The 12,299-nt window shown below is 35.8% G+C and overlaps 1 protein-coding gene across 6 annotated transcripts in view; it reads left to right on the top strand.

The window, feature by feature from the left end:
- EZH2 (enhancer of zeste 2 polycomb repressive complex 2 subunit) overlaps positions 1-12,299 on the top strand; it is a 50,198-nt gene that overhangs the window by 16,539 nt on the left and 21,360 nt on the right. For 2 of the 6 annotated variants that reach the window (XM_051611717.1, XM_051611722.1), the window contains exons 3-8: positions 3,519-3,642; positions 4,195-4,323; positions 7,157-7,273; positions 8,656-8,794; positions 11,004-11,147; positions 11,691-11,793. In XM_051611717.1, coding sequence (XP_051467677.1) covers positions 3,519-3,642; positions 4,195-4,323; positions 7,157-7,273; positions 8,656-8,794; positions 11,004-11,147; positions 11,691-11,793 — 756 coding nt within the window. Of the gene's footprint in view, positions 1-3,518; positions 3,643-4,194; positions 4,324-6,213; positions 6,291-7,156; positions 7,274-8,655; positions 8,795-11,003; positions 11,148-11,690; positions 11,794-12,299 lie in introns of those variants that run through there. The other 4 variants (XM_051611721.1, XM_051611720.1, XM_051611718.1 and 1 more) reach the window with 4 other exon arrangements.

Below are 12,299 nucleotides of genomic sequence, written 5' to 3'. Positions count from 1 at the left end.
TAAGCCTTGTATTTAAGTGTGGCACATGCAGCTCTTTGCTTACGGTGGCATCTGGACAATTGTCTGGGCAAGAGTGAGACAGTCCGTCTGCCTTTGGCTGTACCAGGTTGATGCTAGAATCACTTAGGATGTCTCACAGCATTTCCCAGCATTCCTTCTTCTGCAAAGAGGGTGCAGGGAATTATGGCAAGGTTTCTCCCCTGGTGCGATGTCAGGTAAGGTCTGGCAAGGGTGGGTCAGGTTCAGCATGGAAGTAATCGCGCCCTTTGAGAGGTGAGCTTTCTCTAGAAACAGTATAGCTGCTTTAGAGTCCTACTTGCTTTTTGTATCCATTTTGGAGATGAGATAATCTGCCAAGAGAAGAGTTGACTGCTACATAGTTTCTTTCTTTTGGATAAAAGTTCTCAAGGCTGGGTTCTTCAGCCCTTAGATGGTTTCTGTCAAAAAGGGAAAGAGAAATATTTTAAAACAATAGAAGCAGCTAGCAGGATTCAGAAGTCGAAATGGGGACAGAAAAGAGGGATGTAGCCTGGAGGCTCTCTGAATGAGACCATTACACTAAGACAATCAAGAATCATGTTTTTATTTATTAAATGAAAACTGTTTAACATTATGCTGCCTTCTTAAGATGAGCTTAACTGTTATTATATGGGATTTAGCTTGTGTCATTTGTGCTACAGTAGGGAATATTCTGAAACTCCTTCCAATACTTGAAGGGGGCCTACAGTGTGTATTGATAGGATGAGGGGTAATGGTTTTAAGATGAAAGAAGGGAGATTTAGGTTTGACATTAAAATAAATTCTTTAGTGTGAGGGTGGTGAGATGCTGGAACGGGTTGCCCAGAGGAGTTGTGGATGTCACCTCCCTGGAAGTGTTCAAGGCCATGTTGGATGGGGCTCTGAGCCACCTGGTCTGGTAGGAGGTGTCCCTGCCCATCCAACACTAGCCCTTCTATGATTCTATGAAACTTTATCTAAAAAGTTGACTAATTCTGACAAAGTGGTCTTAAAATTCATTAGCTTTTCTGTTCTAGGATCCTGGCTGCAGATTCCATACCACATACTTTAATGAAAGCATAGAGTCTTTTTTTCTTGTTTAGCAAAGTGAAAGCTGTGTAGTTTGTTGCAGCTCAGAGTACTTCTGAATGTGAACAGCAGAAGTGGTGGAAGAAAGTGATTTGGGAAAGGCTTTTCTTACACATAGGTACTAGTGCAAGTGGACCAATAGTAGGCTTGTGACTATCTTCTGTGAGCTGTATTTCAGTTGCATGAAATATGGGAATTCTGTTGGGTTTTTGTTGTTTTTAATCTCATTCTTTATGATTTCCGTATAGATCTGTTTTTAATGAGCAGGTCTTATCTGGCAATGTAATTTTAGTTCAGAAAGCTTTTTTTAGATGTGATTAATTTGTTATTCTCCAGGAAACTAGAATAGGAAGGGCTGTGGTTGATGCAGTATTAGAATAAGTAAAAATTATCTGTGTTTTGTTTTTATGGGATATACTGCTTCACTATTGTCAGATGAGCTTTCATTTAACTTTTGAATTCATTGGTACTTTTTCAGTGTCTTTTGGCTGAACCTTAACTGCGGTAATTTTTATCTTCTGTACTACTTACCAACTGAGGTTCTGTCTTTCTGTTATTTAATGATACTATGTCTAATTTATTTCCAGTTAATACAGTCTTTTTCCATACTTTTGCTTTGCTTAGTTTAGCATGTAATACAGTGCATTTTCTGGATTTCATAATGCTTTTATGCTGTGCTCTAATCAGTATTGTAGTGCACTTGGAATCATTGATTCATTACCATGTTCTAACATGAATGGCCCAAGGTAAATGTAAAAAAAAAAATGTATTTGTAATGTCTTTCTCTTGTAGCCACTGGTGTTGTGGCAAATGCAGGTGGATTCTACTTGCTGCTTTGAGTCATGGAAGCAAAGCATTTTGTGTTTGACACTTTGTTCAATATTTACCTCCCCTGCTGGTTCTGTCGTCCTCTGTCTAGTCAGCTGCTTCCAGCATTATGTGAAACTTCTTATATGCTTTATGTTTTTTCTTCAAAGGATACTTCCTATAATTTGGGTCAGAAATTCTGCCATTTGTTGATTAATTTTCATTCTAAATCTAAAAACTCAACAATTATTTTAATTTTTTTCTTACACAATACAATTTAATGTCTTGCATAAGAGTGGTTGTCAGGCTCTCATAGATTCTTATCTTTTGTTCAGTGTAAATGAAGGCAAAATAGGTTCTGTATTGATTCCTCCTTCCAATCATAATAAATTCTGAAAGAACTCAAATCTGACCTGTACAAAACTCCTGAAAATAGGGCTGAGCCTGCAGTAGCAAAGAGCTTTCAATAACTTGAATAAAGCTGCACTCATGGCTGTAAGGGGAGCTGTGGTGCATGGCTGGGGAGATAGCACTGTGCATTTGAAGACACCTCTATTCATGTTTAACTACCTTGTTAATTAGAAGAGCTGAAATTGTTTTTGTTCAAACTGGTTATGCTTGTTTGAGAATGTATTAACCTTGGGCAATTGGACATTTCAGCATTTCAGTCCATATTGGCTATTGCGAATGCTATTTTGAGCCATTCAGGGAAATACTGTAGATTGTTACAGCACAACTCTTGAGAGGAAGCCAGTCTTCAGTGTAGTGATTTTGTTTCAGAATGCTATCAAAGTTGTCATTGCCAGCCTGGTTGCATCAGACAATCCTTGATTTTGAAAAATGTCAAGCAGATTGGCGTATTCTATCAATGCATTTAGATTATAATGTAAAAATAGAACTTAATTGCCAACAACTTCATTGCCAGTTGTAACATAAAAATTAAGCACTTGGAACTAGGATGGTGATCAGTAAAAGTGGAATCAGAGTCCTGTTTGCAGTCAGCTGGATAGTTTGGATTTTTCTAGAATACTTGAAAAAACTGCAAGGTCTCTTATTGTGGTGTTTTCAAAACTTCTTGTGTTGGAATTTCTAGAACTTTTTGATACTTGAGTTGGCTGGGTAGGAGAACTCTTCTTGGGTTATCTCTTTGCACTTGAAATCAACTCCAGAAGTCTATTCTAGGAGTTGGTATCTTACAAAAGAGGACCACTCCTGCGAGAAGGGAGAGGTTTGTCTGCCATGAATATAGCTGTCCAGAATTTAATTTACTAGACTGCTTGCAAGGATTTCAGTGTGTACCTTGGTAGTGGGAACCTTCATTTGTTCCACTTCACCCCTTTAAATCCATTAGATACCTTTCTGTTTAGAGGCATTAGAAGTGCCTAAAGCAAATGTGAATGGTCCCACTGATTTGTAATTAAAATTACTGTTTTCTGGTGTCTATCACTTAAGTATGTTTTCATTTATTTGTTGTTGGATTGGGATGGTATTGCAAGCATCTGATTGAAAAGAATGAAAGGAATTAGATATGAAAACTATTAAAGGAATGTCTCTATCATACTTAGATTCCTCTGTAAGCAGCGGTGTCAGATTTAGTAATATTAACATGACATTGTCTCTTACAGGATAATCATGGGACAAACCGGAAAAAAATCTGAGAAGGGACCAGTTTGTTGGCGAAAACGTGTGAAATCGGAGTATATGAGATTGAGGCAGCTCAAGAGGTTCCGACGTGCAGATGAAGTAAAGGTATGTCCTCTTTTGGTTCTGTTGCTTGAAAATGATGCAAAAATTGATTTTTTTTTTTTAAGTAAGAGATTTTTTTGCAGTTAACACCTGCAGTAAGAATTTCATTAAATACATAACATACAAAAAACTTGTCTTAACTATGATTTTATAAACAGGTATGATACATTTATATGTGATTGAATCAGGCATTAGTCCTATGTGGGGGGAGAAGATGGGCCATTCTCTACACTAAGTATCAGAAGAGACTGGAGAGCAAGTATGGCAAATTCTTTAGACACATACTCTTTCTAATTCCATTTAGAATTTAATTCCATGCTAAACATCTGAGTCTGTAAACATGAGAGCATGGTTTGAATCAAAGGAAGGAGTAATGAACTATATTGAACCTCACTGACACAAAAACAAGATTTAGGCAGTTGAGTTTTCAGCATTTTTTTTTATCCTGTCTGTTTAATTCTTGTTTAGTAAATGTTATAATGCCTTAAGATGCTAGCAGGTGAATTTGAAGCCTTTAATTTGTTTGTAATCCTTACAATTGTGATTGATTTTTAGAGTATGTTTAATTCCAATCGTCAGAAGATACTGGAAAGAACTGAAATCTTAAATCAAGAATGGAAACAACGTAGGATACAGCCTGTTCACATCATGACTTCTGTGAGCTCATTGCGCGGGACCAGGGAGGTTGGTTAACATGCGTTGTGGTAATTCCACTTACAAGGTTGTTAGCATGTTGTTTTTTTATTACTGGAAGTTTGGCTGTTTTGGTTTTTTTCCCAGCATGACATGACTTGGCAGCTAAATATTTTTTGTATGAGGCTCTTAAAGAATTATTTGATATTTACTTCAATTCTAGGACTTCTGGAAAGCAATAAATATGTAGCAGGCTTCCTAGCTTTGAATAACATGCAAAAGTGAAACTTCTTTATGAAATTACTTGGATCAGCATTTTTAAATCAAACTGTTGTCTCATTGATATTGGGAGTTTTAATATTGCTCCTGTTGGAGTTGACCTTCAGTGGTGCAAATAAGTAGTTACTTTGGTTCTTACTGAGTTAAAGCACATGAAAGCTGTGAACATATCCACTTTAAAAGGTCTTTTTTATATTAATATTTTATATTAATTAAAGTAATTTAACCAGAGAGTTTCTTAAAGGAGTTGGTTGAGTTGATGCACTGTTGTGTTGCACAAGCAGACCAGACACTAAATTTGTGAAAAACACTTCTATGATTGTGATGCAATTTGAACATCTAAACTGGCTTTCATCTTGGTAGCTTGAACAGTGTTTAGGCCTGTTCCAACTTTCTGTGTTCAGTCCAGGTTAATTTATCTTCCTGCTCAGTTGCTCTTTAGGCACTTCTCCAAACTAAGCCAATTTGAAGATGTTATATGTGTAATATTCTGAAAAGCTAACAGTTTTCAGTAGGATGAGAATGAAAAGACTTAACTGTGGATAGGTTAAAAAACCCCAGCAGTTTATCTTAAAGGAACTTGTCAGATTTTCTATCCTTAAAATTTTAGTGTGTGCCAGAGGTGCATTTCTGTGCATGCATGTTCAAATGCAAACATGCAAGGACCTTTGCCTGAGTGTTTTCTTTTACGCATGTTTGAATATGCAATTACTCATGTATACCTTAACACCTATTATATGGCACTGTAGGATCAGAACTTCTGATAATAATTAACAACAGGTACACATCCAATATTCACTTTATTTGTTAGTAAATGGTCATTCCTCTTCCTTCTCCTTTTTTCTCTCTCTCTCTCTTTTTTTTTTTTTTTTTAATTAGCTTGATTCACTATTTTTTTATGCTGATTTTCTGCCTGGATTGATTTCCTGCCTGAATTGATAGAGCACACTAATTACTGCATTCAAATCTGGTCTCAGTCTCACAAATCAGAACTCTCATGCTTGATTTAAGATTGCCATAATTTATAGTGAGAGAAATGAGACAAAGAAATGGTAGGGGTTTTGAAAGATTACACTAAACTATTTTTTTCTTATTATGCTGAATTTCTTCAGAGTTGCATAAGACACTGGCTAGAAGTCTCATGATCTGATTGAAGGGTTTTGTGAGAGCCTTCATGTGTTAGGTGAAGATGACAGGGTATTGCTGATGACATGTTATCTTCAATGGCTAGTCCCGTCAGCATCAACCAGCACCCATAATGTGTCTTATGCTACACTAATAAACATTAAGCTGAGTTCTGTACCAGAAGAGCAGGGCAACATATCTGAGACTTAGTACCAAACACTTAGTCATTTTGACATAGCTCATTTGTCACCCTGAGACTTCTAGTTCCAAAGATAAAATATATTTTTAATTTCTTATTTTTCTTTTAAAATACATTAAAAATATGCTAGATGGCTGCTAGCTAGAAAATTAAACATTAACCTGAAATGGGAATAAAGCCCTAGCATAGGATAGTGTATTGAGTATTGATACACACAGCAGAAGTCTAATTTCTGTTCCTGCAGATTAAAAAGAAAATAAATAAGTCTGACTTGTGTCATGCTACCGGGGTACTGTCTCTGTATACTGTTTGTTACATTACTTTGTGTATTTCTTTAGAAATGTGAAGCTCTGTTCATCTTTCCCTTCTGGAAAGGAGAAAGATCTTTTGTCTCCACTTCCTTTTTTCCTTTCAGGTAGCTATGACAGCTGTTCTAAACTTTGTTTTACCTACCTTCCCTAGCTTTGTATGTTCCTGTCTACTTCTGTTTGTTATTTTTTCAGAGTTCTTCATTCTGCTGTCCAGATATTTGAGAAAAGTTCATTTGTGTCTGTTAACTGTTAAATAGATGCAGGAACAATCTATAAATTGTTGGTATTTCTATGGCATGTTTATCTTTTGGAGGCTACATAAACCCTTGAATCTAAGAAAAAAAAAAAGGCGCCTGTAGCTGAAAAACTCATTGATGTGTCCAGAGCTGCATATTAAGAGTTAATTTTCACTTTTCTGTTGTAAGGCTTGAAGATAGAATAAAGATAAACATACAGTAATGGGGAAACAGGAATTAGCAAGACACATGGAGGATTTATTTCAATAAGATGCCTTGCTGGCATTAAGTAAATTTTAATTTTTTTTTTTAACATGAATAATGGTCGATTTCTACAGTGTATTGATCTGAAGCCAGTGGAATTCAGTTGCTTCTCTGATGGTTTGAGTAGATGCTCTAACATTAGCATAGCAGCAACAGGTACTAAATCTGTTTTGAGATACCAAACATAATTTGTATTGGAGGTTGAATAGTGTGAGTAAAATACAATCACAGCCACTTATTAAGTGGAAAAAACTATCATGATCTACTAGCAAAGGTATTGACATAGAAATAATTCTTCCATCTTTTTTTCCTACTAAACCTGTTCTTGCTTACTATGTCGTTAAAATCTGATCTGATATGGCTAATTTTGACCAACACTTTGAATTTTGTATAGAGTGTTCTGTGATTTATTTTTTTTCTTTTTGTTTGTGATGTAGCTTTGTAAGTGTAACTTCAACCTCTTATTTCAGTGCTCTGTTACCAGTGACATAGATTTTCCAAAACAAGTCATCCCGCTGAAGACTCTCAATGCTGTTGCTTCTGTGCCTATAATGTATTCTTGGTCTCCCCTTCAACAGAATTTTATGGTAAGTTTTAAAAAGTGCTGGGAGAATAAATGCATGGAGAAAAGGGAGGGGTTAATTTTAGAAATCAGCCAGCAAAAATCTGTTGCCCATTACCCTTCCTGTCTTTTTGGTATTGGTAATAAGGCAGTAATAATCAGAAATAGGGCCCCCCAAATAAAATTAAAGAGAGTAACTTTGATTGCAAACTTAAACCTTTGTCCCCAATGAACCTAGGTATCGTAAAACCTTGCTGTAAAGAGACCCTAGGTTTATTTAATTCAGGTGATCAATTGTTCTGTATGGCATTTAACAAATGTAGATTTATTTGAAAGCATATAATCAGTGTAATGACAAATGTTTTCTGAGGGATGTGACAGTTGACCAGTGTTCCTGTAGCAGAACAGTAATTCTCACAGAACAAAGAGAACTTAATCCTGAAATAGTCTCCCTGTGTAATGGTCATTCTTATATAGGAATTGAGTAGAACCTTTTCTTCTGTTTAACTTCACTGTATGGCGAAGCCATAATGTCAGATTTCTGATGTAGGTAATTGACTTATTTGAAAAGCTTGGCTTGTTGGAAGTCTTTGTCATGTCATTTTCTATATGATAACCTTTGATGGCTGGTTATTATGATGATAATTATAGCAAAGTAATTTAAATAACCAGTTTTATCAGCATATATACAGAGTTATTTCACACATTTTTTACTTGCTTTCAATTCACCAGTGTTTGGATACTTTCCACTGCTGCAGAATCATGATCAGCATGAGATTTTACGTTTATTTTCTTAACAATAGAATATTCTTGTAGTATTGGAAGATACAGCTGAGTTTCAAGGTTCATAAATTCTACGAAGAAAACATTTTTGCATTTAATCTATATGCAGACACAAAAAAAGACAGTGGAGTTCAGATTAAGTTGTGAGGCCTGTTTCTGTGCTTACTGTTTGGACAACTTGCATTTAAAGACTTTTTGTATCATATTCTCTTATCTCTGTCAAAGCAATGAAGGGGTGGTTTCTATTGCACACTACTGTGGAAGAGAACCAAGAAAGGGAGAATGGACTTACCAATTGCAAGCTGTTCAATAGCTGTCTTGTGTTTCAATAGTAGTAGTAGTATAGTATTAAAACTGTGTTTCAATAGTAGAAGCTTTGTTGAAACTCCCTGCAGACATTAGTGTTAGGAGCTAGTGTCAGTATTTTGAGCCAGTGGCCACTAGTGCAAAAAATTGTTGAGCAAAGATGAGGGTTTTGTAGTATTTTTCTAGTTAATTGTAAATATGCTAAAGCGGTGAAGTCAGTTAACTGTGATAGACACTTGTAGATTGTGAAAATAACAATGCAAAATAGTCAATTGCAAACACAATTTAAAATTGTTTGGTTGTAACTGTTGTTATTAGGTAGAGGATGAAACTGTTTTACATAACATTCCTTATATGGGAGATGAAGTGCTTGACCAGGATGGTACCTTTATTGAAGAACTGATCAAGAACTATGATGGGAAAGTGCATGGAGACAGAGGTGAGCCCAAACACTCAGGTATACTAATCACTTCTTCCTACATAAATAATTGTTGTCAGTATTGCTTGTTAAGGCCTGATGCTTGATTGTTACAGTAGTATCTCTAGAATCCCTACAGTGTGTAAACATTGGGTATGACAGACCTCCTTATTTGAATATGCTTTGCATTATCATAAGGCTGCAAAGTGTTGAAGTAGTAGTAGGGAGAAACTAAATACATTAACTTTTTCCCTGTACCATACAGTGGTTCATCGTAATGCCTCAGTGCAACCTGGAGAAGTTCTTGGTCTTCAATTTTATGCTCAGAGCTTTGGAATGTAATAGTGTGATGTCCCTTGTGTCCCAGCTAGTAGAAAGTGGCAGAAGAAATATACAAAACTCTGATAATTACAACATTTGCAAATGTGACTTGATAGAATAACCTTTTGTGGGTTTGGGTTTTTTTTTCCTTATTAGCTATTTAAAAATCTCCTTTCTATAAGTCAGCTTATAGAACAAAGTTGTATCCTTCTGTTGGTACGCTATATATACACAAATGTTCTTAGGTGTATTTCACCTCTTACTCTGTGTGGGAGTTGGGCTACATGCAATGACACCTCTCTTGGTTTGCTAAAGTCTCAGTGAAGTAGTAACCTTTCACTTACTGTGTGTGCCCACTCAGAACTGGCTTATGCAAGCCTGAACTTTGCAGTTCTAAAGGTTTCTCTGACTACTGTGCTTATGGCTTCACAGAAATATTACCCAACCCCCTGCCCCCAAATGAGGAATAATTTCTTAAAATTGGTTATATTCCTCTTAGTGCTGGAGTGACTGAGAAAGAGGACTACATTTTGAGTACATTGTGTGCCACTCATGAATGTTAAGCCTGTGACTCAATAATGAATGTTATTCAGTCCTACACTCGTCTTGTTAATATTAGTTCTCAGGATACCTGGTGCCTTTATATTTCATGAGGAACATGAAATGTTTCATGAAGTTTTGACTTTATATATTTTTACAGATTTACTGATTGCTGACATTCTTGTTTGAGAACTGGTAATGTCCAAATAGTGACATTACTAGTAAATGTCTTCTATTATTGATTTAATTTATTACTAGATGAGTCTAGCTTTAAAATTAATAGTTTCATTTTTTTGAGTCCGAAGCTTATGGTAGCAATTACTGTAATTATGGGTCCTTCAAAACCCTATATCAAAAGTAGAAAGACAGCTCTGTAGTCTTCCAATAACTAGTATTCTTGTGTGACTGAAATTAAATGTAAATGCTTTGGAAAACTGTAATCCAGAGGCATTCCCATGTAGGAGTCAGAATTGTAAACTTGCTCTGTAATTGTACCTTTGGGAGAGAAATTCATACTAACCCGTGTGTGTTAAGAGTTCTGTTTAAAATACCCAAATGAAGTACCTGTGTGTTTTCGTTGTCTACATAGGAATAAAACTAATAGCTTCCTTCAAATTATAGTTTGACATCCAACTCCAGTCCAGGTTCAAAAGGATGGTGATAAGCACTATGGTTGCCACACAGTTCATGGTTATTTTTTGAAAAATAACAGCAGTATCTGTCAACACTTAACTATGATTTTCCTCTCCACAGAAATGCCTTATTGTCTGTCTGTGCTGCTCTCTGAATTTCACAGCAGAATATAAGCTAATAAGCAGATATTTGCAACATCCTTCAGTTTTCTCTTGATATATTTTTTTGTATATCACTGTGTTCTTTTTTTTTATCACCTAGCCAGTGGGGTCTATAGTGGGGAAGTGGATGCTATGGAACTACCAACCAAAAATCTTTCTGGAGATTCCCTAGCTGTGCCGGGATAGATTTATAGACTATTTGCATGCATTTCCAGGCTGGCTTAACCCAACCATGTTGGAACTGGGATTTTGGCATAAAATCTCTTAAATAGTTTAGCCAGTAAGTAGAGGTTTTTTGATATTCCAAGATAGAGAGATTTATTTAAGTCTAGTGGTATGAAGCACAGGGAGTCAGGAAAATAAAAATTTCAACCCATTTCTTTCTCCCCTTCCCACTTGTCAGTCTAAGGAATAAATACTGAGTATTTTTAACTCTTCTCAGTTCATACATTGAATTAAAGAGGGAGAAATACAAAACTGTTTTTAATAAATTACAGAATTTGCCATAATTAATTTCGTGTGTAGGAAGGATTACAAATAGTTCATATACACCTTGTGCTATTCTGATCACTCCCAATTTTGCTGAATTTCAGAATGTGGATTTATCAATGATGAAATATTTGTTGAACTGGTCAATGCACTTGGTCAATATAGTGATGATGAAGATGATGATGATGGAGATGACAATCCTGATGAAAGAGATGACAAGCAAAAAGATCGGGAAGGTAACAGGATAGGTATGTCAGTCTGCAGACTTAAAAAATGAAAGCAAAAAACCCCTTTTTGTTAATCACGTGTTACATTTGTTCAAACCCTTCTATGGGATAGTTTTCAGGTCTAAAGTAGCATAATTTTCTTCATAATTGCCATTTAGCAAGAGTTGTCCAGAGAATCCTGTGAAAGCTGCTTTTGCCAATTTTTGTTTATCTGCACAGTGAGACAGTGAAATGCACCAAAAATCAGTCAGATATCTGTCTATTAAATGCTTGGGTACTCCTCAGAAAATGAAATATTATTCTAAGGTAGGCAGAGTTCTGAATTGCCATCTCCATCTGCTGGTGAAATAATGGTTTCTCCAAATTTTACTAGTAGAGTTCTCTCAGCAGGAAAGATCACTTAATGCAGTTTAAGTTGTCTGTGAATTAGAAATAAAAACCTTTGTTTTTTTAATTAGGATTTTTGTGAAGTTCCTCTTTCTCTGAACATCTCCTTAAAGTAGCAAAGGAGCAGAAATAACTTTTTTTTTTCTTGTTTTCTGAATTTTTTTATTTCTTTGTCAGAGAAAGAAAGCCACCCACCTCGGAGATTTCCTTCTGACAAGATATTTGAAGCCATTTCCTCAATGTTTCCAGACAAGGGTACAGCAGAAGAATTGAAAGAGAAGTAAGAAAGTGTTTCTTAGGTTATATTGCTGTGTTGTTTTACGAAACAAAGAATCCTTGACCCTTGCAGCTGGGTTCTGTGACAGTTGTGTAGCTTCCGCAAGTGATACTTAAAGGGGAATTGGCTGTTCCCACCAAGTCAAACAAAACGGAAGTGTTTATTAGCGTGCCTTTCAAACTGTTGGTTTAACAATCCATGTTATCTTTTGGAAGTGGCAAAATACAAGCTTCTGTTAAAAAAAAATAAAATAATAAAAACGTTTCCTTTTTGGAGTTAGTAATAGTGACTAATATATGTGGGGAGATGATGGTCCAGAAAATAAATGCAAACTTTCCTAGCCAATTTTGTATTTGTGTTAATGAGTATGGAATTAATAACATGTCACGTCACAGACAGATTGACCTTTCCAGTTGGCACATATTTCTTTAAATATATATATATTTTTTGTTTGGCACTGGAAATGCAGGGTGGTGCTGGAATAAAAAAATGCTGGTTTGGGGGGTTTT

The sequence above is a fragment of the Apus apus genome, chromosome 2, assembly GCF_020740795.1.
Source record: "Apus apus isolate bApuApu2 chromosome 2, bApuApu2.pri.cur, whole genome shotgun sequence".
NCBI lineage: Eukaryota > Metazoa > Chordata > Aves > Apodiformes > Apodidae > Apus > Apus apus.
This window is presented reverse-complemented; position numbering and strand designations above follow the sequence as displayed.